Source organism: Nilaparvata lugens, chromosome 11 (assembly GCF_014356525.2).
Source record: "Nilaparvata lugens isolate BPH chromosome 11, ASM1435652v1, whole genome shotgun sequence".
NCBI classification, from domain to species: domain Eukaryota; kingdom Metazoa; phylum Arthropoda; class Insecta; order Hemiptera; family Delphacidae; genus Nilaparvata; species Nilaparvata lugens.
Window position 1 is genome coordinate 25,061,803 of NC_052514.1, and position 27,843 is coordinate 25,089,645.

A 27,843-nucleotide genomic window follows, 5' to 3' on the forward strand; every position below is an offset into this window, starting at 1 on the left:
TTGATGCACAATTAATTTAAATTATTTGAAGTAGGCCTATCTATATATACATTTATGTATACTACTTGTACTTCTTAGTGATATATAATAAATTAATTTAAAAGTTGCTTTTCATTTAATATTGTAGCACTACAACACATAGAAGCACATAGCGTTTAGTAACACATACATCATATATAGCACGACAAAGCACATAACACAAAAATATAATCTCTCTCTTTTCCAACAATCGAATCGCTTCCCCCACTCTTTTCCTATCTTCTTCCATTTCCATTTATCTTCATCACTTCATACTCTTCTACTCCAGATTCTTCCATTCCAACCAATCTCCTGGAGTACTCGAATTTATTTTGAATGTTCTCTTCCCTGCTCAATTATCATTCTCTGGTATTTTTATCTCCACTTCATCTCTTTCTCTTAATATTCAACACAAATTTTTGTTTTCTTATATTTAGACGGTACTCATCAATGTAAATTTTTTCGCCACACTTGGATGTATAATGAGCTGGTTTTCGTGCCTCATATGGAGGCCGCCTATGATCCGCTCTCATGTTTCTACTCCGCCTTTTATGTTCCTGTCTATGTCTTCCTCTTCTTTTTTTGTCTTCCCTCACCACTTGTTTCCCTGTCTTATCTTTATTAACTTCTTCTTGTCTTTCTTCAACACTTCCCCATCTATTTTCATTTACTTGATAGTTTCATGCTCTCTTAATAAATAATCATCTCTCAGTCATATATTTTCTCTCTTTCTCATCATAGTATTAACTATTCGAACCCCGTTTTCAACCGACACAACTGTATTAAAACAACCTTTGATCAGTGAATTATATTATTTCCATTGATAACAAGAAAGTCAATCAAGGTCCGTGTAAATACAATACACCAATTCCCCCCCTCCACCTCTCCTTACCGATCCATGCACATATGCGTGCGTGCGCTCTGATAGTGCACTAACACTAGCAAACACTCCTACGCATACGAGTGAATGTAAGCAAGTACACGATCGCATTGATTTCTCTCTCTTTTACTCCAAGTTCGGTCTTTTCAAGTGCTACACACTGACTGGGGAGTAACGGTGTCCTAACTACAGCCTGACCCAATTATTTTGTAAGTAAATTCAAAATTACCAAGTTCTTTTATACCCTTATTAACCAAATTTCATACATGTGTTGATGCTGGTTGTCAGTCAAATGATGAAACAGTGCCATTAAATAGTTCATAAATTTTGCCCGCTATCTGTCATTGAACTCTCCCCTCAAGTTTTATGGATAAAATGTCTCATTCTTCTGGATGTCTTCACAATTTGAAAGGTTCTGAATATATTTGTTGTGATAAACCTTTCATAAGTTTTTGTCATCTAATAAAGAGATATTTGAACTGTAAGCAGGAACTATTGTGCAAGTTAGTGTAGTGATTTTCTTAAAATAGGATTTTAAGGAAACATTATTATTGTTGTGATGAATGTATCTAACGTTTATGATTGGAATCATTAAACCTAGTCATTATCGTTGAAGCCCCATTCATTTTAAACTATACTATTCAATTCAATGAAATTTCAGTTTAATTATGAACCATAGTTTTAATTCTATCATTTTTAGTTATAATTATGGTCAAGTACCGATGACTATTTTAACTGTATAATTTAATTTAAGCTACATTGAAGTTTAGAGACCAGTTTTTATGATAGAGTAATAATACATTAACATCATGCATATGATAAATAAATATGACTTATCTTTATGACTCAAGTAAACTTAAAATATCTAATAAAGATCCAGTAGCTTAATGTCGAAAAATTATCAAAGATTGTGTTTGTTATTCGAATAATTTTATTATTGATGTACTGATTTATGTGAAGAATAATTCTATGTGTTTACACTTGAACTTTTCCCAAGCTACGATTATACAATGATAATAATATGAAAGATATCTACTCATAGATTTTTCATTAAATCAATTCATTACAATATTAATGTAACCACTGCAAAGTTAAGAGGATAAACTGATGTGTAGTCTCTACTGTGTTGTCTACGTTGAAAGTAAAATAATTTTGAATAATTCATGATTAACCTATGTGTACTTTGAAAGGCTAATATAATAGGCTACCATCGGTATTATCTCAATAAATCATAAAATAGGTAAAATCAAATAAAAAACGAAATATATATAGGAATTTCATCAAAGATTACCGTATCAAATCAATGTCATATCATTCATGATCATGATTTAAATATTGATCCTAAATGAATAAAATTGGGAGGTTTTATCATTTCTAATAAATTCAACGCACTATCGTGATAATTCACATCAGTTCACAATAATGATTCCATCCTATAGAAATGTTGATTTTTTGCAAAACTTGTAACCGCTTCCCAGTAATCGATACGGTAGGCCTATATAGGTACAGATTCAAAAACTGTTCGCATATCCTAATTATTATTATTGTGAGTCTCTGCTTGATTTGTCCTTGTACAATTTTAATAAAAATCATGATATGCAGAAATCATACAATTCCGAATAGCAGATTTCACTCGCTCTGTACGTAAATAGATGCGATGACTTTTTGCAAACTAACGCATTTCAGATAACCTTATTTGAACTATTCAAGGCCACCAGCTATATGTATAATACTCAATGATTATTAGGTGGGACAAGGATAAAATAATAATGGTACAATGTCAAGGTCTTGCAAATGAAAAAAATCAGCTTTAGAATTGTGTTGATATTGTTATCTTTCTCTCATTAGTTGGCGCAGATAAAGTATATATGAGAGAATGACATGAGCGTGATTTTTGCAAAAAAATGTTATGGAATTGGATAGAATTTCCAGTAGCTTAGTGTACCTGAAACTTAGATTTATTCAGAAGTAGCAGGTAACCCGTGCTCCGCAAGTGTCCATATTAAAGCTTGATAAACTGAAAACTTGACGTAAAGAAATCTTGAAAATTTTAAAATAGGCCTATAACCATTCTCAGTTAATTAAGAATTAAGAATCTATAAGGAAAATTCCAAGTTAATCAGTCCAGTAGTTCAGACGTGATGATGCGTCAAACATAATTTTCTTATTCCCTATGTGTATTATTTATTTATTCATTTATTTATACAATGTGACAATTTCCACTGAGTCTAACAAGACTCATAGTGGTACAAAACAAAATAGCACTTTACATGAATGAACTATACGGTAAGCCCGTATGTGTATAAGCCCGTTCTTTACTTTAGTATAGATTAAGTTTTGAATGGAGAAAGGGTTTTGGAAAGATTTTCTATCTGGTAGGTTGAAATTCTTGAGGTGGATTTCACATGAACTGTGGATTGATTTGGATATAAATATATGCTTTTGCAAAGAGGAATTAATTATTATCTGGTTTATTGAATTTTATCAGAACACAAATGTTTTCATCTATAATGAGGTCATCGTACACCTATAATCGGCTCACCAACCACTTTAATCGTTGAATTTAAACACTCTACTTGATTAGAGCATAGTACATTATATATTACCCTATATATTCCTGAAGAAATTCCTATTTGCCTTCAAGTGTTACCGTAATGAAGGATATAAACTTCTACAGATGGAAATAAATTGGAAATTGCATTTGTTCAAATGCTAATTAATGAATAACTTATTATTAAAACGAAAATAGACTACCAATTTAATGCTGTAAATCACCCCGAAGACTTCTGCTACTGCAAATATTTACAACTGGGTAAACAGCTAGATAGAAATTCGATGAGAGTTGCCTATATACTAACCAAAAACTATTTGCCAGCCCGGGAATCGGACCTGGTACCTCGCCTAATTGCTTACCTTATACCTTATTCTTCATCCATCACCCTCACTTGTGGGATCGATGGCGTCAGTGTCACATTAAAAGTAAAAAACAACAAAAACACTAATTTATCAAGATGACAGCGATCAAGATAAAGCACACTTAGTTAACATCTGAGGCCTTGCTTTTTGACTTCGTTTAAAAATTCCTTGACATCATAATAAGCACTGGCTCTTAAAAAACCGGTCACAACCCTCTCGAACTTGCTGGTATCCAACTGCTTCACTCCTGCAGGTAGCCTGTTGAAGTAGCGGAGAGCTGCACTCCTGTAGCACTCGCGATGGGTATGTCAAACAGCACTCGATGCCTGGTGTTATGGTGATGTACATCAGTCCGAGTCAACAAATTCTGTTGATTCTTTTCGATATACATGAGGCAGAGAAGTAGGAAGTGGCTGACTATTGTTAGGATACATAGCCCAACAAAAATGGGCTTGCAATGTGAATGATGTTACCTTGCAGTTATAATCCTATCAGCCCGTTTTTGCAGCTTCAGTATGTCCACAACCTTGGCAGAATGACCTCACATGAGTAAACCATAGGAGATATAGCAGTGAAAAAGTGCATGGCCAGCAGATTTCTGGTCAGAAATGCTTCCCTTACAATCGTCTCTGGATAGCAGCGCTCATTTTATACAGTCTTCCCGGGCTGACAAATAATTTTTATGTAGTAGAGCTCATCTAATTTCCATCTATAGCTGTTTACCCTGTTGTCAATATGAGCAGTAACAGAAGTCTTCAGGGTGATTTACATCATTTAATTGGTATTTTCGTTTGATAATAATTATTCATTAATTGGCATTTGAAAAAATGCAATTTTCAATTTATTTCCGTCTGTAGACTGGCTGGCCGCTATGTTTTCGTATAAAATGAGCGCTGCTATCTAGAGATAGTCAGTTTGGTGTAAGGGTAAGCATTCCTAACCGGCAATTAGGACGAGATACTGCGGGTTAGTTTCCCGGGCTGAGAAATAATTTTTGTTTAGTAGCGCTCATCGAATTTCCATCTAGCTGCTGTTTACCCTGTTGTCAATATATTTGCAGTACGGTAGCATATAAGTCTTCGGGATGATTTAAAGCATTCAATTGGTTCAATAATAATAATGATATAAACTCCATCAAAGTTGATATAACTTCTACACAATAAAACAATAAATCAAACTTATATGGTTATATAGATAGAGAGAATAAGCTATGTAATTCAATAATATTAATAATATAACAAGAAATAACTCTTTTTGAAGTATTACAAACTGCAATTCAATACAGTTGCCTATCACTTGTCCTGATTATCACGCTTAAATGGAATAGTTTATCACTTACTGATGCACTTTGCTCAAAGGTTTTTCATATTTTTCTGAATGTTTTTTTCTCACTTGTTTCCAACTAAACAATCATTCAATTTGATAATATGCTATAATGAGATAAATATCTATCTGAAGTATGAAGAAATGAAAAGCTAAGAGCTTAGTATGTGAATAATTATATGTTTTTAAATATTTCTAATAACCTTTTACTAAGAATACCGTAATCATAAGTTTAGATTTTCGATAAGTAGATTCGATTGATTACATATCAGTATTGACTCCCTTTGGTTATTATGATGCTATGAATCCTGCTCATTCTCACTTTTTTAAAATCATTTTTATGTTTGTATTATTCATATTATTGATATTTCAATATTCTTATATCAAATCATTTTTATCACTCCTTTGCTTGAATTTGTTCCCCTATGATTGTTTACTTTCTTTAAAGAATTGGTGTTGCATCGTTGGAATTTGATTGACAAAATGAATAAAATATTATATGGAGGTCTATTTTGTGGAAAGAGAGTATAATACATTGTAATTTCTATTTTTCTATGGTTTGTGCTTATGAATTTAAACTCCAAACATTCATTATCATCCTCCACTCCAATTGAATATTTTTTATTATTTCTTTACACTGCCTATATATAAAACTCCTGTGAGAAGCGCAGACCACATAGAACTTCCACCTATTACCAATAAATTATTGAAATTGAACTTTTGGAAAATGAATGATATGACTACTTGATGGAAATGGAAAAAGTTAACATTAACTTTTATAATTGTTATGAAAGTTAATTATAATTTGGATTATATAAACATAATTTTAAGTCTATAATGATGACAGGAGACAAGCCCACTAGAAGACTAGACTAGTACATATACCTATACAGTGATTTACCTTTATACATATATATTGAGGTCCACGTTATAATGACGGTGTTTGATTAGCAATGGTATTGCGATCCTTGTCCATCATAAAACAAAGCGGATAGCTCTGATTTCTCTGTTGCCAGATCGTCTTTTAAGAATGTAGAATTAATAATTAATTAAAAAAATACTTCATCTTCATTATGAAAATTCATTACCTATTTAATTATTGATAAATATAATTTCTTGCTTGAAAAAATATAATTGATTATCTTAAACGATAACTAACTGTTAATATCACATTAATAAACCTGTATCAGCTACCGTCTATAGAAGGCATTGACAAGAGCACAAGACAGAGGATTGGCAACGTTTTTCTCCTACCTTTCTCCACTGCCAATATAATGTGGACCTCACTATAGTAATAGTAGAGTACCTATCCACTATAATTTCGACACAGTGGTGACGCAATGAAAGCGGCTATCAGTAGACAGCAGCGGCTTGATAAACAGGTACCTATAGTTTGATAAAATGCCGCTAGAGGTCGCTCCACAACTCCAGGACTTCAGTTTAGCGGGCACGGCCGTCGTGAAAGGATCAGAATAAAAGTGTTATCAGTAGTTTAAAATACAGTGTGATTTGTCAGAATAGAGCGAACACTTTTGTAAATATATATTTTTTTAGTTTCTTATAAGCCGGACAGTGCCCCTCTATATTGAAAAATTTCTATCAAAAAGTATTTCATCGCGTTTCAGTGGGTATTTTGAAGTGTAGAATTGAGAAAAAAATCTTGCCTAGTCATTGCTGACTTTCAAAAATTGTGTGTTTGGTGACAGTGTGAATTGAAAAAAGTTATAGGATATTTTTTTATTTATTTGAATAGTTTTGATGGATAATAAAGTTTAAATCACTATAGAGTTGTGAGTTCATCATTTTTTGCTGTGACTGTAATAGGTGAGTGATAATTGAAGATTGAAAAAACTAATTCTATGACTAACTTAGACAAATTATTATTATTGATTGCAATAATAATTAATTTTCAGATGATTAGACCTGAAAAAATAAATGTTGATGATTGAAACCCTTTAATAGGAATGATTGCAGCTTTTGATAGGAAAATACGAAAAGGAATTAATCTTAATTTCATACAATTTAAGAGAATTTAAATCAATTTAGCTAAATAATGAAAGTCGATAATATGATTTTAATGATAGTAATAATTTCTCTGATTGCCAATGAATTGCAACCAGAGGAGTTTATTGACAAAACATATACATAATTATTATATTAAAGGCTACATACAAAAGTTGCTAATAATAATAATTATGTATGTTTTATCAATAAACTCCTCTGGTTGCAATTCATTGGCAATCAGAGAAATTGTTACTATTATTATCATCATATTATCGACTTTCATTATTCAGCTAAATTGATTTAAACTCTCTTAAATTGCATAAAAATAAAATTAATCCCTTTTTATATTTTCCTATTAAAGAGCGATGATAATAATAGGATAATAACTATTATTAGTAGTGTTTCAAACGATATTTTTCTATGTGAATCTCTTTTCAACATTTTCTATAAAGCATCAAGTTGTGGGTTAACTTTGTCGAAAATCAGATACCTACATTGATAGGTGACCGTCACGTGATAATAATAGTTATTATTCTATTATTAGTTAATTTAGTTATTCTATTATTGGTGAAATTCTATTAATAGTTATTATTCTATTATTATCACGTGACGGTCACCTATCAATGTAGGTACCGTATCTGATTTTCGACAAAGTTAATCCACAACTTGATGCTTCATAGAAAATGTTGAGAAGAGATTCACATAGTAAAATATCGTTTGAAACACTATAGTTCACAAATTTCAAATCCAGGCTCTATATTAAATACAAACTGAACAAATTTGGAAAATCTTCGATTACTTTCTAATCACACCAAATTTATTATATCAAAAATCAAATTAATTGAACCATAATATTAGATAATATCAGGGAAGTTTGTTGCATCAAAGACCTTGAGAGTGCAGTTTTGTCATTAATGAACATTTTGCTTTTTCAATTTATCAATTCGAAAAATTGGAACAAATTAAATTTCAAGGTGAATCAAATTTTGCAGTTCTACAAAAGACTATAAATTGAAGGTGATAGAGGAAGATAAGTAACCTTGTCTAGTTGATAGAACTGAATCATTATAATAAGGAGACTCCAAATTTAAGAAATATAAGTTATGCAGTAAAATTAATTTACAATGGAAGCGGAAATATTTGAGATGACAAGAATATAAAAACAAAGTCAATGGATCAATAAATTCAAGATAACAAGAATAATACGCTTCAAAAATAACCTTCAAAAGTGGGTTCTTTCTTTAAAATAGACTTTGATAATGAGGCCTACACATAATTTCACTGAAACGTTTGAGACCGTTCAAAATTTATCTTTTTATTGGAAAATTCAATCAAAGCAAACATTTTGAGAATGATGAAACCAAGTTCTAAAAATATGTTTGAAAGTTCAGCATTGAATGAATTCAATATATTTTTAGATTATTTCTCCCAATTATGTTTCTAACCTATATAATTATAGCTTCCCATTTTTCAAGTATTGTTTCTAATAATAGATACAGTAGTTATTGATGTGGGGATAATATTAATCTCCAGCTTCTGTTTATAGTTCAAAACCAAATTCCCTTGATCAACTTGGCTGAATTCTGAAGGTCATTTCCTCCTATATTAGTCTAGATAATTAGAAGGAAAGCGAGATTGTATATTCAATTATCATGGACATAGAAATCCAATTATTTCCTTGTAAGAATAACTGACAAGACAACAATATTTCTAACCGTTATGACACTTTGAGATATTCTATAGTGAAATTCACTTGAAATTTGCAGAATTCCTTTATATTTAACGTTTATGCTTTCCATCCAATTTATGCTGATAGTTTGAAGGGAATCTCATTATAGATAGGTATTCATTCCTATTTGACCCAAATAAACATAAGATATGGATCTCCATGCTCATTAAGACATAGATATTGAAAATCAATTCAAAAGCTAAGCTTCCAACTATCTCAAATGAACCAAATATCTTGGAAAGTGTTAATTAATATTGTTTAATAAATAATAAAAAATTGAATAAATAATAAATATTAATAATAATCAATATTAAACATATTTATTATATTGGATTGAATAAATTAATAATATCAATAATAATCCAATATATACTTATTCAGAAGAAAATTGATAGGTAGCCAATAGATGAATCACAAATAATAGCCTATGCTTTTTTGAAAGCCTAAATTTCAAAGTAGTGGTGATTTCAGAAAGGGGTCATGTACTGTACCACTCTCCACAAGGAAAACTATAACAACTAGGTTACAGTACCCCTGAAAAATATTCGATTGATTTTTTTATAACATTAAGTCTTTAAGGAGTATAGTATGAATAGAATTCCAATAGGAAGTGATACAATTTCTATACTTCACTCATTTTTATCACAGTGAAGAATGTTACAAATATATGTTATATACAATTTATATAGGTTCACAATATATGACATGACATGATACAATCATATAGGTAAGGCACCGGTAGGCCTACAGTACAACACAACACAACATATATATATATATATACTGTAAGAACAAGCTTCACGATATTCAACACAAAAGACCACAAGCACATTGAAATATATACTTCAACTCTACAGAATATTATAATAGCCTTCAAATTTATACACAAAATTATTCATTGAGTAGGAGAAAATTAATTACTATAGGCTATTATCATTAACAATCAACTCCAATTTTTGATGAAATACTCTCGACTTTGATAACATAATCTAGAACGTGAGATTCTCTTGATAAACCAAAATTTTTCAATATTGAGAACACTGATTGTACAGTACCGTATTGTCAATTCCACTTTATTTCATGTATTTGGTATTTTACTTCGATTCTTGCTCGAATAAATATAGTTTATAATTCTTTTCTATTATAAATATTTTTTTCCAATTTAATTGTAGGTATCTAGGTATCTAGTGTAGGTAATTGTAGTATCTTCGACGCAGATATAAAACTGATATTGTCAGTGTGATAGCATGGATTGAGCATTAAGTAGCGTAGGTACCATTTTTTTATCAGCCTTCATTCTCTGTATTGAATACGGTAATAATTAATGGTGTCTATGAGTAAAATGAATTATGTTGACTCAACAAGCTGTTACAACTTTAAATAAATTCTCAATATTCATTTAGCGCGCTTCTATACGTTCTATTATTCATAAGCTATTATGAGAGTCAACAAATAGGACTCATTAATTATAAACAGGTATGGTACATTGTATTTTCAGATGATAAAAAATCACTAACTTATCTCTTCTACTTTCATAACGGAGCTACGTTTACTGGATTGATAAAAACCCAATCTTGACGACCAGACAGAATTTGCGATAAGATATATTAGTCATGTAAGAATTGCAATGATAACCAAAGATATGTGCACCTAAGAGAATTTCAAAAGATGAAATTTGCAACTACCGAATGGATGAAGATTTATAAGACGTTCTAATGACTCATGGAATTTCAAAACCTGATTAAATGAAATTCAATCAGAGGTTTATTAACAGAAAAAAATTTAGTTTTATTTGAATGTGTTGAGTAAAAACTAACACTGTCTGAGAAATCACCTCTACAAACTTGTAAAACTGTTTTGAAACTAGTTGAATAATAAAATTAACTGTTATGACGTCACAGGCTCATTTGGTACCAGTTTGTTGAAACTGCACACATCTGAAACTTCCTTACCAGTTGAAAACAATCATCCAGTTTTCCATTCCACTCTATAACCGGAATTTAGAAGCAGTTGGGCAAAATGCAGAGGACTAGTTTCGTAAAATGAATGATTAGTTGGGAAATCTATATTTAGCCATTTCTATGAGTTTATATATCACTAGCTGGTAACCCGTCCTCCTCCACAAGGGTCCAATTAAAAACTGACAAACTAAAAACTTGACCTACAGAGATCTTGAAGAATTGAAAATAGCCCTATAACCATCCTAGGTAAATTTAGAATCGAATATACAAAATTTCTAGCTTATCAGTTCAGTGAATTTCCTATCATGTAGGCCTATGTATATAAGCCACTTTATTATATTATATAATATATTATATTTTATTATATAATAAAGGAAGAAGACTTATTATATTATATTATATATTATATCTTATTATATAATAAAGGAAAGAAGTGTCTTATACACGTAGGCCTACATGATAGAAAATTCACTGAACTGATTAATTAGAAATTTTGTATATAGATTACCTAATATTAACATTTTTTTATTTGGTCTTCTCATTTATTCAGAATGCTATCCAATAGGCTTCCAATATTAGCATGGGAGTACAAACCCGAAGGAAAGCGAGGCATAGGAAGACCAAGGAAGAAATGGATGCCGGTATACAGGCCAATAGAGCCTAATCCTTGTAAGAAGATGATGATGATGAACTTTTTTCAGTGTCAAAGTATTACAACATTTTCATCAGTATTAATTTCAGACTTTTATTTATTTATTTAGCACCCAATACAATGATCGGAAAAGAAAAAAGCTGCTATTGCCCAAAAAACTTCTTCAATTTCCTAATTCAGTTTCAAATTGTCCAAATATTATACATAGGTTAATATATGTATAATAATAATAATGATATTGTTTGATTAGGATTATTCAAACACCCTTATGGATTTATCGTCTTTGTGGTTAACGACAATAATTTCTTAATTTGAAATATGAAATTTAAATTGAAACTGAATTAAACCTTCCAAATTTGGGAGAAAAATAATCACTGAATCACTGAAGTGAATCATACAATATGTAGTCATAGGTACGGTACCTAGTTTGAGATATGATACTTTACGTAGATCTCAAGACGTGTCATGACAAAAGCAGTGATTGCAATGTGATCTACTAAAAAGTAGAAACTCATCAGTTATTATTCAAAGAAAATTCATTCATCATTTTATAATAAATCATCCGTGCAGTAGGCATTAGCATACAAAGGCTTCGAATGATATGCTTTACAACGGTTGAGTGTTGTTTCTAAAGTTCTGAACTAATAGTTATAAATTAAAATTGATTAATAAACTATTCAGCTATGAATTGAAAACTATATCAATGCAGTCTTGACAAAGATAATGGCTTGGATGCTTATATGAAAGATAAAACTACAAACTACTTACAGCTTTTCTATTTTTCTTAGAAAATTTTATTCTATTACAACTTTCTTTGTATAAGAAAGGGTTGAGCATTAGGCGAAATAACATGAACTGCAATCATTGGAGTCAGTTGGAGACATCGGTAATTGAAACACTTGAACGAGTTCTAATGGAAATTGACTGGTGTGGTGAAAGCAATACTGCAATCCACTCCAAGTATCAGCATTGGTTGAATATGGAGCATTGATGCGATTTATGAGGAATGCTGACTGTTTGAAGTGAATCGCATTGAAAGATACCTTATAAGGATACCCATCATTGAGCACTATATAGAACTATATAAGCATATCAGTCCCATATAAAGGCTTTACTATTCATTATAGGAAAGAATCTCATTATAGGAAGAATCTCATTATAGGCTAATTTTTGCATACTCAACGGTAGTTATTGAAATTTGAACTCATTTGTAAAATATTTCGCACCAACGACGATTAAACTTAACTCATGTTTCCACTCTTAACAACTTCAAAACAATGAATGATACAGGTTAAGTAGGTCATACTGGACCTTACTTTTTTCAATTCAGATTATTTAACAAAAGTCATAATCTTCTAACAAAGTATAGATTGATTATTATTGTAGGTTCTGTTTTCGTGACGGTACGCCGTACCGGCACATCTGGCTCAAAAAAAGAAAAAGCGACAAAAAACAAGAATACAGCACCAGTGATTTAAAGTTTAGATGAGCCATTATCTCTCTTGTTTTAAAAAATAACATTCCAGTAGCTTGAAAATACCTTTTTACTTTCCTTGCCCTATTACCATAGGTAAGGAAAGTAGGCTATTGCTTACCAAAAAAAATTAAGGTACCCTAATTTCAAGTTTTCTATACGTTTCAAGGTCCCCTGAGTCTAAAAACATGATTTTTGGGTATTGGTCTGTCTGTCTGTGTGTGTGTATGTGTGTGTGTGTGTGTGTGTGTGTGTGTGTGTGTGTGTGTGTGTGTGTGTTGTGTGTGTGTGTGTGTGTGTGTATATGTGTGTATGTGTGTATGTCTGTGAACACCATAATAACTCCATTCCTAATTAACCGATTGACTTGAAATTTTAAACTTAAGGTCCTTATACCATGAGGTTCCGACAGTAAGAAATTCAATAAAATTCAATTCAAGATGGCGGAAAAAATGGCGGATAATTACGGTACTAAAAAATTATGTTTTTCACGGTTTTCTCGAAAACGGCTCTAACTATTTCCTTCAAATTTATATCATGAATAGCTATTTATAAGCCCTATCAACTAACATGAGTCTCATTTCTGGGAAAATTGCAGGAGCTCCGTAAAATTATTGAGAAAATGGCTGATAATTACTAAAAAACCATGTTTTTCACGGTTTTCTCGAAAATGGCTCTAACAATTTTCTTCAAGTAGAACAGCTTTTTTGACGACTTTAGAAAAATCTTTGAATTTCACAATTTACACAAAGCAAAAATAACTCTGAAAACAATTATATATACCATATACAGTAGTCTGATCCTAGTTTCAAATATGTTACTGCCAATCGTCATTATGTTATTCCCCCAAATTATTCTCGTTTGAGAATGAGGCTTACAGTTCAATGAGCAAGGAAAGTTGTGTGAGTGTACCACACCAGATGTTTTGTAGCTAAATTCTTAATAATCTTCCCGGGGACGGACCTCCTTTCTGAATACCAGAGAATACTCGCCTCTCCCCACGAAACATCACATGGAACTTGTATTGTTACAAAAACAGCACTGATTATAGGCTCATTTGCCATTTCGATCAACAAATCTATTTATTCGGAATTACTTTGAGTGGGCCTATCAATGTATATGTATAATATAAAAGGAAAGTAGCACTGATTCATTCACTCACTCACTCATTGATTCATAATCAACAGAACTAAATATCTACTGAACTTCAAATTTGGCATGTATGTTCAGTTGGCCTTCTGGAAACGCACTAACGGTTTTGAAAAATTCCAAAGATACGCCCATAATCTGCGTTTCTCCAGCTTTTACAAAAACTAATCAATAAAAATGCTCAAATCTGGTGCACAGGCACAACTGAGAAGAAAACATTTTGTATTGGAGAATTTTTGAAAAACACAAAAGTTTCACTCAAGATCGGCGGCTTTTCCTTCGTTTCCTAGGATTTTTTTAAGAACTAATTGACAGAAAATGTTTAAAATTGGTACAGAAGTTCAACTAGTAGGGTCTAGAAATTTTGTCATGAGAGGACTTCGCAGAATAACGCCAAAGATAAAATCAAGATAGACGGTTTCACTGCTCCTTTCTAGTGTTCCACAGCGTGTTTTTCTGATTTTTATCAGATTTTCCAGGAACTAATTCAGATAAACTGTTCAAATTTGTTACAGAAGCTCAGCTACGGTCTAGAAATTTTGTTTTGAGAGGACTTAACACTTCAGAACTCGCGTCTCTTATCATAACGTGAGTGCTCGCGTGGTTTATCTGGGTATTCTGGTCATCTTGACAATAAGATCAACTACCTACTTATTTTTTACTTTCCTTGCCCTATTACAATAGGTAAGGAAAGTATTGCTTTCCGAAAAAATTAAGGTACCCCAATTTGTAAATTTCTATACGTTTCAAGGTCCCCTGAGTCCAAAAAACTGGTGCCTGTGTACACGATATCTCATCTCCCAATCAACGAAATGACTTGAAATTTGGAACTTAAGGTCCTTACAATATGAGGATCCGACACGAACAATTTCAATCAAATGCAATTCAAGATGGCGGCTGACATGGCAAAAATGTTGTCAAAAACAGGGTTTTTTGAAATTTTCTCGAAAACGGCTCCAACGATTTTGATCAAATTTATACCTATAGTAAGGTCCACGTTATAATGACAGTATTTGTTCAACTTTGGTTTTGCTATCCTTGTCTATCACTCGACAAAGCCGGTGGTACTATCCTTTTCTAGGTCCACAACGATGCCAATTATGTTTTTGACAGTGTAGAAATATAATTAATTAATGCAGAGAATCGACATCGCTATTCTCCTATCTTTATCCACTGCCATTATAACGTGGACCTCACTATAGAATAGTCATTGATAAGCTCTATCAAATGCCACAAGTCCTATATCTGTAAAAATTTCAGGAACTCCGCCCCATCTATGCAAAGTTTGATTTTAGATTCCCAATTATCTGGCTTCAGAAACAATTTAAACAAAAAATTTCATGTGAAAAAGATTGAAAATGAAAATTTCTACAATTAATGTTCAGTAACATTTTCATCTAAAATTGAAAATAAGCTCGAAATTCGAGAAAATGTGATTATTCAATTGCAAACTGTTGGCAACTGTTGATTCTATTAAATCATTCAGTAAGAAGAGATAGCAGACCTCGTGTGTCTCCAGCGTTATTGTCCTGTCACGAGCTGGCTAAGATCTTTGAATAGTAGACTTGAGATGCGCGTGCACAGTAGTGTCAGGTGATCAATTTTCATAACGGCAAGGAAAGTTGTGTGAGTGCGCCACACCAGATTTTTAGACTATGGGTATAAAAATCTTTTTAGAAAATGTTGGAAGGACTTGGTGATCATCACATCACACCTTTTGAAATTGATGAATAATTTGATTTGAATTTTTCAAAAGGAAATCAGCGTAATACAAATCGGTACATGATAAATATTTCATATCTGGAAGAACAAAACTCAATTTTAAGTTTCAAAGTCTACATAAAGGCTTCCATTTTTGTTTGCTTATTATAATTTTACTTCTAGTCTTCAAACTATCGTTTTCTTTGGAAATATGACAATTACGTCAATCTTCTATGAATGTGAAAGCAATTACCGTAATAATCTTATTCCACGCGGCCTTATCAATTATTATTAAACTTGTTGATCCAATATTAGTGAAAGACTCTTGTTATTGTGCTTGTAGACTGTCACTAATTAACAAATTCCTACCAGACTATTATGTAGCCTAACATACCGTACTCATACACGTCTAATAATAGATCGGTTTCTTGAAAAGGACCTATCACTTTCACACTATAGAAGCAGGCTATCATATATAAACAAATTTGTCACAAAATTATCTAATTTCTGCATAATGAAAAATACGGTAACTATCATGACATAGAGAAATAAATCAAACTTAAAATTCTAATATGTTGAAATTGAATACAATCAGGTATTTATCAAAACTATAATGAATACTTTTCCATTTAATCAATTCATAAATTAGATGATTTATATTCAGATTCATAGAGAAACTATGCTTATAGAAATAAATACAATGTTTTTTTTTAATATAATCCAATCATTCTATTACAAACCAAAATATCTTATCACTCACATTCTTTTTTTTAATTTTATCATAACATTCAAAAATAGTAATAAAGCACAAAAATTTAACTAACAGACAAAAATCCATATAACTTGGAGATGTATGGCAGATGTACCACAGCAATTTGCAGATATATAGTGAATTGTTCCTTGTACAATCTGATAACATGTATAATTCTAATAGGCCTACTCATCAGAAATAATTTCAGAAATTATTATTCTGTTGTCAAAAGTGGTAAATTTCTTGGAACTATATGAAATTCGAGCCACCCCCAAAGTATATACTTCAGTCGATGTTATCTGTAATTTTCTTTTATGAGCTGGTTTGCTTAATATTCTAATCCTTAGATCTGGGTAGTCTTCATTTTTATAATTGGAATCCAGCAATTGTCTCAACAAATCCCGCAAGTTCACGCCTCTTATCATTCGTCTCTTTTTTTGTTTCCTCTCTCTTTTTGGTTTCTTCACCACTCTCTCACTCACTGAGCTCTTAGACCATCTCTGATTGTTTTTTGCAAATTTTTTATTTCCCAAACTGGACGTTTCATTATTTTTGTTGGATGAAACCGTAGAATAGTCATCTCTGTTTATGAAATATCGTCCATTTTCAATTTTCAACTCACCTCTTAGTAGACATTTCAGCACAGTATCCCTCACTTTATCTTTGATTGACTCTTTTCTCTCGTCACTCAGCTCCAGGTATTTCACAATTAAGTTCACTAGATTATTCAGGGAAGCACCTCTGTATCTTAATATTTTTTCCAGCAATATGTAAACTTCGTTGACAAGAAGGGTTTTTATTGTGTCTGCTACATCGGCCATTATAAAACTATTGATTTGATTAAATTTGGAACCGAAACTTAAATGTCAACACGATTAGAATGTTCTACAAGAATTTGAGTGTCCTCTTGTATGTAAATGATAAAGAATTTTGTTTTTTAATGATAAGTTGAATTTTGATTTCAAGATCCTGAGTTGGTACCTACGTGTTTGTTTTGACGACAATCATATGATTCACAAATATTGATCAAGTTGACATTTCTCTCTAATAAATATTGGTTTTAACCTTGAAACATTTTTCTTGACATATTTTTTTCGATTGAGTAACTACCTTCGGGAATCAAAATTGCTTGAGAGGTGAGAAAAATTTATCCATTTTTGATGTATGAGAATTTGTTTCAACTTACGGTCATCTTCACTTCCTTACATTCAATTGATCTGGCATTTCTTGAATAAGAACTCAGGTTTGTCGAAAATAGTGCAGTGTAGCCACACAGAGTAGTAGTGGAGTATCTAATTTTAGGAACTGTCTCCTTCAATCAACTGTTTTCAGGTGTAACAAAATTTTGGGCCGTGCTAACGTACTCTGAATTACAGCTGTTTGTAGCTCATATGTTTCTGTCATTAGAAACAAAATATTTTTAAAGCCTCAGTTGTATTGACATAATATTACTGAAATAACATCTCATTTTGAGCTCAATAATCAGTTGCACAGAAGCCTGTCAAATGTTGAATGCTAATCAAATGCCAAAGAGCCAATCACAGAAGCCTCATTTTCAAAAAAGCTTTCTCTGATCGGTTCTCGAGGCAATTAATGATTGAAGTTCAACTCAATTGCTGCTCCATGGGGGGGGGGGGGGTCGTAGGGGCCATGACGGGGGGTTGCGAGAGCTCAGCGAGAAAATCTCTTAATTCAAATATGACTATATCAAAATAAATAAATGTTTTGAAAAATATATTCAAAATTTGAATATAATTGTTTGATTAATATTATAAAATTCAATCCATTACATAATAGTTGTGAACAAGTTTATAAATAATGTGATTACTGAGATTTCAGTCAATTCTAGAAATCCATGCGTGGAATAATAGAGAAAATGATCCCTACCATTTTTCAGTAAGTTGTAAGAAACATAAGTTTTCTCAATTCCTTATGTTTATGAATAACAAACTAAAAGTTTTCCAAAACATGAGGGTCATGCCCCCCTCCCCTCACTGATTTTAATCTAGTAATTATTTAGTGTTGTATTGGAGGGTTGAGTGTGAGAGAGGGCCGGCTGCGCCCTAACTCCGCCCTCCTAGGTAAAAATAAAGGCAGCTATTCTATTCTATTCTATTTGTTTTTTAATTATAATACCGGATTTTATCCTTCATAGCCTAGTACTCAAGTGTTTGAAAAAAATTAATCAATGATGGAATAGCAAAATATCATATTTGAGCATTTTTTTCTATTAATCAATTCATTTATTTCACTATTATTTTAATTTAATTTAATCCAGTTTTTGGTATTTTTCTTGAGATCTAAAAGTTTAGCTTTTTCCACTTTCTGTAATAGTTTTGAGCTATTCTTGTTATAGACTTTCCTCAAGCGCAGTACAAACTAGGAGACATGTTGCACGATTTTGGTCTCACAATCCTCATCTATGGGCCGGCTGCGAAACCAAAAATTGCAGGTCTATGGTCCCCTAGTAGAAATGGAAGACTTCATTAAAAATCTTAAGAGATTTTCAGAAAAATGTTAGATTCTTATAAAATGTTAGAGATTCTTGTGAAAAATTCTTTGTATCCTACAAATCTGTATTGACGTGTGGACGCTGGACATTTGATGTATGGTATCTAGACGGCTTATAGACTGTGCTCTTTAAATCATTATAAACCGTCTCGCAATTTGGTCTCCGAGTATGTAGACAAGGCTCTTCCTAGACTTTACATTGAAAATGAAACAGCATATTTTTGAAATTTAAAATACCTCTAATTCACCGGTACCTATTTTGAAATATCTCAGAATCTCACTATAGGTTCCCGATATCATGTTACACAAAAATTAGTTGTTCTCTGCACTCGATTTTGGCCTTTCTGGTGCGCATAAAATATATCCCTTTCAGCGTCATCTAGGCTACAGCTACAGCTAATTTTTATAAGCTTTTTAAGGCGGTCTTAAAGTATGATTGAAAAATATATGGGCAACATTTTCAGCTTTATTCAACCTCTTTTCCTCTCAACTAAAAAGATGGCTTTTATTTCTGTCTTCAATATACACTGTACTTTCTATCTCAGAGTCTTTCGATGATAAGAAATTATTCTTTGTCTCAAATGTTGTGTAGCTCTTTTGTATTGGAAGTTTTTTGTGTTGTTTTTCTCTTCTGTTGAAGTATCTGTGTGCTTTCAAAACGTTTATACGTTCTTTTTAAAATTTGAGGACAAATTTGATAAGGATTTGCTGGATTATACGTTTGAAATTCACCTCCTGAAGTTGTGAACTTATAAAAAGTAGTTTATTTTTTGCCATTCTCCTTTGAAATACATTATAATGCATCTAAATAATACTCATGGGTGAAACATTCTATTACCGTACATTTCCCATCTATCTATAATATTAAGAAAATATTTGTTCTACGGGATACGAAATATGAGTTTGACGAATCATCTTGTCTGAACTAGTGAACTGATAAACTTAAAATTTTGAATAAAGATTATTTATTCAACGAGAATGGTTATATAAGCCTATTTTCAGTTGTTCAAGATTTCAGTACGTCAAGTTTGTCAAGTATTCAATTCGTTAAGTTCTGAGTGGTCATCTATGTATTTATTCTATTATATTACGAGTATAAAGGAAGGAATTGACTTATAGATGCACGGGATGGGAAATACACGATTGACGACGACTCATCACGTCTGAACTACAGAACTGGCGATCTTGAGATTTTTCATGAAGATTCTTTTAATTTACCAAGGTTGGTTATATGCCTATTTCCAGTTATCCAAGATTTCAGTATGTGAAGTTTTCGGATTGTTAAGTTTACAATTTGTCAGGTTTTCATTACCTACGTCAAGTTTTCAGTTCAAGATTTCGATTCTTCAAGTTTCCAGTTTGTGATACTTTGCTTGAGTGGTCATCTTATCTTTATTATGTAGAAAGGAAATTGCTTATACATGTACGGGATAGGAAATACACGAGTTAAGCAACATCACGTCTGCATAGATTTGAAATTCTGCAAAAACATTCTTGAATTACCGAGTATGGTTATAGACCTATTTTCATCCATATTAATCAATCAATTCCAATTTAATAATTGAAACAAATTTATTCATGCAATTTGTGATTCAAAGTCTATGCAACAATAAAAGCCTAACCGAACGTGGCGTTAGCATTGTAGCACGCGCAACTCATGAATGAAAGATTGCAGGATTCTGGACCGATAATACTCTTTTTTGTTGAGAATGTTTAACTGTGATGATAAATTACCACGTGATTTTGTCAAAATAATATTTATTATTCCTATTCTGATCTTTGCATTTTACAACACAAAATTTTCGCCAGAAAAAAGCACGGGTTACCACCTGCTAGTCAACCATGATACGTTCAAATCATTTTCTCTGTATAACAATGATGAATCTTATTTATTATTATTATGATTATTATATGCTAATATATGATTCATAATATACTGAAATAAAATTAGTATATAGTGATAAATGCTATATAAGTGACACTGAGATTCTCAGCTTCTCTTATAATATGGGCTTTGATGAAAAATCGAAATGTAATAGGTTCACGAGTATTATGAAGTTAAATTCATCATATTCCTCATTCCAGTTTACTAAGGACTTCAAATGATAAGACCATGGCTTTCGCTATCTTTGGCTGTACAATATTAGCATTTGATTTCAAGAAATCAGAATTTGAAGCCCGGCCAGATAGCCGAGTTGACTAGGGAATTGCATCCTTCAGTCTGCTAGTGTTACCTGGTCGCGGGTTCGAATCCCGCCCTATCTCATCGAATAGGCATGGACGTTTGATTATCTCATAAATCACCCTCACACTTCTTACTCACGCACAAGCAGAAAGCTCATGTGGGCATCATCCGCAATAAAAAATAATAATTAAGACATTTTTTTTATCATGCCCCAAAATAGTGAATCAAGCGCAAAAATATTAATGTTGTTTCATTCACGAACTTCAATCATGAGTGATAAAATAATAATAATATTGTATCTTCATTCCCAATCAGTTTTGGAATTCAAACTAGGTAGTATTTTGCGAGACCTGTCCTACACAAATTTGAGTTCAATCCATACATACTACTATCATGAATGATTTCTTATCCAATGTAATTGTTTCTCAATATTGAATGAATAATAATAATAAATCATCACTGCAATATCTCAATGTGAGGGTCTGAAATCATAGTGGAGCGGCGAACGTATCTGAGAGTGTTGAAAAGTAATAAGTAATGCTTGCATCTGAATGTCTCAGGTCTCAGCTTCTTTCTACCATCTACCATAATAGATCTATTTTGTTTAGTTAGTCTATGCTTCTACTTGAACTCTTCTACTCCACCTTTGCCGATCCACTATGTTTTGACACATTATCTGAATAAATGCATTACTTTTCAACACTCTCAGCTACCTTCTCCAGCTACTGAAGTCTGAGAGGATAGCGGAGAATGTAGCTGAGAGTGTTGAAAAGTAATGCATGTATCTGAATGTCTCCGCTTCCTTCTACCTTTTACCACGGAGTGATAAAACACGATTTCCTCACATTTCTTTCCTTATATTTTGCTTGTACCCTATCTTCACCGCGTCACTATGTTTTGACCCTAGTTGTGAAGCGCTATGTTACCTACTAGCGCCACTTCACCATGTTTTGACGCATAGTCGTGAAGCGCTACTTGATTTGTAAAAGTGCGTCTCATACGCGACTCATACGCGCCGCGAACATGAGCAATTCACTTTTAATCAGCTGACTATATCTGTATTTTTACAGAAACGGTAAGATACAGATATAAAAAGCTTGGCATCAGCTGATTAAAAGTGAATTGCTCATGTTCGCGGCGCGTGAATGTGTACGCACCTTAACACGTTCAAAGAACCGAATCAATGTGGAGGACTCTATAATAGATTTGTTAGATGGATTTTTCATTCCACATTTGAATAATTCAATAGCTGAATTATAACGCGATAAAGTTCAAAGGCCATTGAACTGGCTTACACTTAAGTGTATCGTCAACATTATTACTGAATTAAAACGTCATATCTCATTCCAAACTCATTCATATGTGCACGTTTCTTCATTCTTGCATACTTAATCAACCATGCTTGTATTTACTACTTACTGATTCGCCGATTAGATCAGCTTATCAAATCTTTATAAACTCATAACCCTTATATTTTCTTGTATCTGTAAATCCATCTTTTCAATTACATTATTTAAGACTTCAGAGCTTTTCTCTTCAACATTTTCTATAATGTTTAGCTGTCAACAACCTATGATTCTTATGCATTCTATGCACTCTGATGATAGATAATATCAACACTTACTAATACTGGTGTATCTTCAATTCTATATGAAAATATACATTGTAAATGTGTTAAATTTCGTTTTAGCATGATCACAGATTATATACTAGTAGAGTACCGGTAACCCACATCACTCCTCCAGCATAAGATATGACATCACTTTTTGTCACGATATCTCATGATCATAAAGTCTATATCATAATGTTGTGATAGATCCATGGTAGCTGCGGGTAGTTGAATTTATAAAATGAACCTGGAAAACCTTGAATGTAGAGACGATAGAAGATGATAGTGAATGTTTCCATTGCATTGTTTGTTGCTTGGAAGAGTTACGGCAACAGTTTTTCTCTTCGCGCAAGAAAAAGCCCCCGACCTGGATTGATCTCCGTTCTACACTCTTTCTGAACACTCTTTCTAGTATATTGATTAAATAAGATTAACATTAATAGAAATTCCCAAGGCAGGCGTATCTGATTCTGTTGGAAAATATCGTTCAAGCCTTCAGATGGAAAATTATCGATTCACAGATTGAGATTTATATTGCTTGCTCATTGAGGAACATGAAGCTGAATATCAATCTAATTATACTAATCGCTCCTGAATTTATAAGACATCAATTTTTCCCATCGAGAGAAAGAAGGAATCTTACTGGTTTCATTTTCGTTGCAGATGAATGTTTTCAATGTTTTGAACAATATAGGTATAGCATTATTTATATAATATCCACAACTAGTTTTGTTGACATTTGTCGTCTTCATTCAAGATAAAAAATATTAGTAGCTTTCCAGATTGGAATAAAAACTATTTTTAAAAAATGTGTTACGTGACGGTGATAAAGTAATCCACAGTGTTTGTCTATCGCTCGAAGTTTTTCGAATATAATTTATTGTTTATCATTCTTGTATGATAAAACTGAAATTCATTCAATGCCTCATTCTTATTTTCTATTCTGTCCCAATAAATTCAATATCCTCCTATCAATTTCAATTCATAGTGTTCAGATCGGATATTACTATCCGTTTCCGGTTTCATTTAAATGAGTTGGAATTCTTCAGATAGAATTTTAATTAATTCCTTCTTGAATTGAATACATTCAATTTCAGATATGATTATTTGTTTTTCTTCCCTCATAGAATACCTTAGAGTTGCTCCGATACAATAATTATCAGTTATTTTTTCTATAATTTGATTAATTTTGTTGCAGTAGGCCGGCGCCAATATGTTGGGCGTATCAAGGATGACAGGCGCAATGAGGTGCCACCTCAAGAAGCAGTTCATGCAGCTGTCCATGTCCAGGCATTACTCACCCGAAGTCGAATACAAGCCAATCCGAAAAGTACTTGTTGCCAACAGAGGTTAGTAAACATCATTTCTCATCATACAGTATTCTCAATAACCAATCATGATTAGGCTATTCAATATTTAGTTTAATTAGTTGATCATTACATAGATGAACTATGAAAAGTCAGAAGAATATAGTTGTTTTTTCAATAGAATATGGTTATAGATCAGCCCCTACTCCTAACTGCTCCATATAGTTTCAATAACCTACATATCTCGGTATGCTTCATTTATTTATTCGAACATTTCAGTGCGGGAGCATACAGGGAAACTCTCAAAAATTGCTCCCTAATCAGACAATCACAAAAATGTAATAGAATATTGATAATAATTTAAAAATCATTTAGAAGTATCAAACACCTTAAAAAGATTTTATAACGTCTTTGCTAAGTACTGAATTAACTGGTGATTTAAGTTCTAGGGCCAATATGCACCATCACGATTTGAAAGGAGATCGATTAGCTATTCGTTCAAATCCAGAATGAAACACATGATAAATGTGACCATTTGTCATGTAATCGTAGATTGGAGTTAAACGTAAATGGTGCATATGAGCCTAAATGCAACACATTATAAAAAAATGCGATCATAGCTTGATTCAATCTTGGATTGAGTTGAACTCTCATTAACTGCTGTTGAGCATAATAGAGCCTGGGTAGTATTACGTTCATGTGAAGCCTGCTGTGGATTAGTTGCAAAAAAATCAATCTCAATTCAAAACCATTAAAAGCCATATAAAGTCATTACAGTATTGTCATGGAATTTTTTCACTGTTTCCTGATGCATTAGTTCCTTCGGATTACGTAATTTTGAGACGGTTAAATGTGATTGGAGTTTCGTATTTGATCAACAAACACAGTTTCGTATTTGATCTTACAGCGTCAACAGGCTCACAAGTTTGATGAGTTTCCAATGACGAGTGAATATAATGAGGTTTGGAGTTGATAGAAAAGAGGCTGAAGATGAAATTCCACTATCAGAGTGGAGAGCGAATTAATTAATCTATAATTCATTGATTAATAAGTTTTATATCTAGATATTGTAAGATTTGTGTGAAAGCAATTTCAATTAAATTGCATGTCTGATTGTCGCAGCTCTGGAAAAATTTGAAAACTCATTCAATGAAACCATAAAAAAGAAGAGAGTTCACCTATGTTTTCTCTATAATAAAACGTAGTACCTATTTTACTAAAAAAAGTTTAGAAATCTGTTCCTGTAACATTTTCGAAATCCTAAACATCTAACTGTAATAGCAGTTCCAAGAAAAACACATTACGATTAATATTTGAGAACTCTCGAATATCACAACAATATGAGAGGATTATGGGTATTTGAAACTGTATGTTTGGAAAACAATAATTTGTATAATATGCTGTTAAATATCCATTCACACTATTTGAAAATGACAGTAAAACTACGGCACTCTTTTCACGTCTCATTTGAGATTGGAAAGGAACAAATTATTGACAATTTGAGTTGACCTTCCTCTGGTTGATTTACTTTATAATCTTGGTCCGCTGAATTATTTAGAGTTTCCACTCGTTGTTATTGTACTTATTTTGGTGCAATGTGAAATTTCATATTTTTATTCGAAATCAATGTTTTTCAAGAATAATAACATATATCATTTCATATTCCAAATTAAAACAATGTTCATGATAGAGAGACAGTATCTTAAAGCAGCAGTCTGCCAAGACGGACGTGGGCGGCCATCAACAGGGTTAGGACTGGCCACGGGAGATGCGGGGCCTCTCTTAATGACTGGGGCAGTTTACATTCCCCTGCTTGTGATTGTGGAGAGGCTAGACAGACGATGAAGCACATCATCAGAAATATACGTGCCTACCAAGGCGATTAAAATTATTTTATTTCGGCTTCTCCATAATCACTACACTACCTTGACAACCTCGACATCAAAATGTAATATATTTACAATATCTTATCAACCTGACAAAGGTCTCATGACCAGATTTTTCTTTGACTGCCTACCTATATGTTTGTGTGCGTCTATATATATATGTGCCATACGCTAATAATAATAATAAAGCAGCATTATAGAAGAGTCTTGAGAGGGATTCTCCACCAACAAAAAACTATACGAATCCACGTTCCAAAAGTGGAGTTCTTAGATGATTTGTTTGGTGATTGTTGTTTTCAGGTGAGATCGCGATCCGTGTGTTCCGAGCATGTACCGAGCTGGGCATCCGTTCCGTAGCCATCTACTCGGAGCAGGACAAGATGCAGATGCACCGGCAGAAGGCCGACGAGTCCTATGTGGTTGGCAAGGGACTGCCACCTGTACAGGCATATCTCAACATTCCCGAGATAATCAGAGTTGCCAAGGTATGAACACACAAAAAATACCTTGATAAAAATACGCAATACTAATGTAATATCAGATTTGAAAATAGTAGGTTAATTGATTATGAATATTGATTCTCAACAGGAACAGATTTGATGGAGCTATTGAAATAGGTATATTTGATGAGGACATACGGAATAAGAAAATAGAGTTTCTCAAAATACGGAAATAGGAAATGTAGTTCCTTACTACGAGATGAGGCTATGATGAGCCCAACTGTTTGAGTTTGGAAATTTATATCTATTCTTCATTCTTCATCTATTCGTACAATAGTAAATCATCAAAATGATAGTGAAGGAAAAAAAGGTAACTATTGTGCTATTCCTTGTGTTCATGATTTTTTATTAGATTGCAACAAAAGGATTCTAGCCTACTATTCCTCTTTCTAAACGATATTTTCACTTGGAATAGAACCAATGAACATTCACTAACTTAATTGTGTGAATTTTGAAGAAAATATCTCAACTAGGTACTAAATTTCTAGCCTCTACTATTCCTCTTTCTAAACGATATTTTCACTTCTTGGAATAGAACCAATGAGCATTCACTAACTTAATTGTGTGAATTTTGATGAGAATATCTTAACTAAGTACCAAATTTCTCCAACTAGGTACTATAAAAATAATGGAAAAATAAGACTTCTGACGAATTCGTGCGCAGGAAGCCGCACGAATTAGTTTAGTGCTGGGGTAATTCAAATGAGAGTGCAAACAGTATCTTTTTATCATGTAAATAATAACCTCAAATTCAGTCATTGACCAATTTGGGAGGCTTAACTTGAAATATAATTCCAAAATGACGATAAAAGAGCAATATTCAAGATTCGTGAGGAAAAGAATAGATATCGTGTGATTGAACAAATTTGATTTGATTAACAATTCCAATTTTTCATCCTCTATTAGCGTTTTCTGAATATTTCCATTTTCCTTGACTGTTCATCTCTTTCATCATGATTACTTCTTTTTTCTTCACAGGAAAACGACGTGGACGCAATCCACCCTGGTTACGGATTGCTATCTGAGAGAAGTGACTTCGCTCAGGCAGTCATTGATGCAGGCATCCGTTTCATTGGTCCCACTCCTTTCGTTGTACAACAGATGGGTGACAAGGTTCGTAGAGAATTATGCTTTCAACAACTTCAAAAATTAAAACAAGTATAATATAATCACCATCATACTCTATAGCACTTACATTCCTAAACCAATGCTATATATTCATATTCAGAGTGTATCGTATTCAGAGAGTATAGAATGTTACTTTCTATACCCTCTGATCGTTATCAA

At 32.5% G+C, this 27,843-nt stretch overlaps 1 protein-coding gene across 5 annotated transcripts; it reads left to right on the top strand.

Annotated features, from left to right (window-relative positions):
- The first annotated feature begins 790 nt into the window (after positions 1 to 790).
- On the top strand, positions 791 to 27,812 carry LOC111054529 (pyruvate carboxylase, mitochondrial). 5 transcript variants are annotated; one of them, XM_039437974.1, is made up of 4 exons: positions 791 to 1,107; positions 24,062 to 24,212; positions 26,357 to 26,541; positions 27,535 to 27,807. In XM_039437974.1, the coding sequence occupies exons 2-4, from the start codon at positions 24,077 to 24,079 to the stop codon at positions 27,718 to 27,720; spliced, it is 507 nt and encodes a 168-aa protein (XP_039293908.1). In that variant the 5' UTR covers positions 791 to 1,107; positions 24,062 to 24,076; the 3' UTR covers positions 27,721 to 27,807. The 5 variants fall into 5 exon arrangements, with proteins under 5 accessions (XP_039293908.1, XP_039293905.1, XP_039293909.1 ...); XM_039437971.1 differs by having other exon boundaries at positions 970 to 1,107; positions 24,065 to 24,212; positions 27,535 to 27,812; XM_039437975.1 differs by lacking the exon at positions 791 to 1,107 and adding an exon at positions 6,578 to 6,961.
- The last annotated feature ends 31 nt before the right edge of the window (positions 27,813 to 27,843 follow it).

Coding starts and splice junctions, on each gene's coding strand:
- LOC111054529 (XM_039437974.1), top strand. CDS start 24,077: ATGTTGGGCGTATCAAGGATGACAGGCGCAATGAGGTGCCACCTCAAG. Junction 24,213..26,356: donor AGTACTTGTTGCCAACAGAG/GTTAGTAAACAT, acceptor TGTTGTTTTCAG/GTGAGATCGCGATCCGTGTG. Junction 26,542..27,534: donor AGATAATCAGAGTTGCCAAG/GTATGAACACAC, acceptor TTTTCTTCACAG/GAAAACGACGTGGACGCAAT.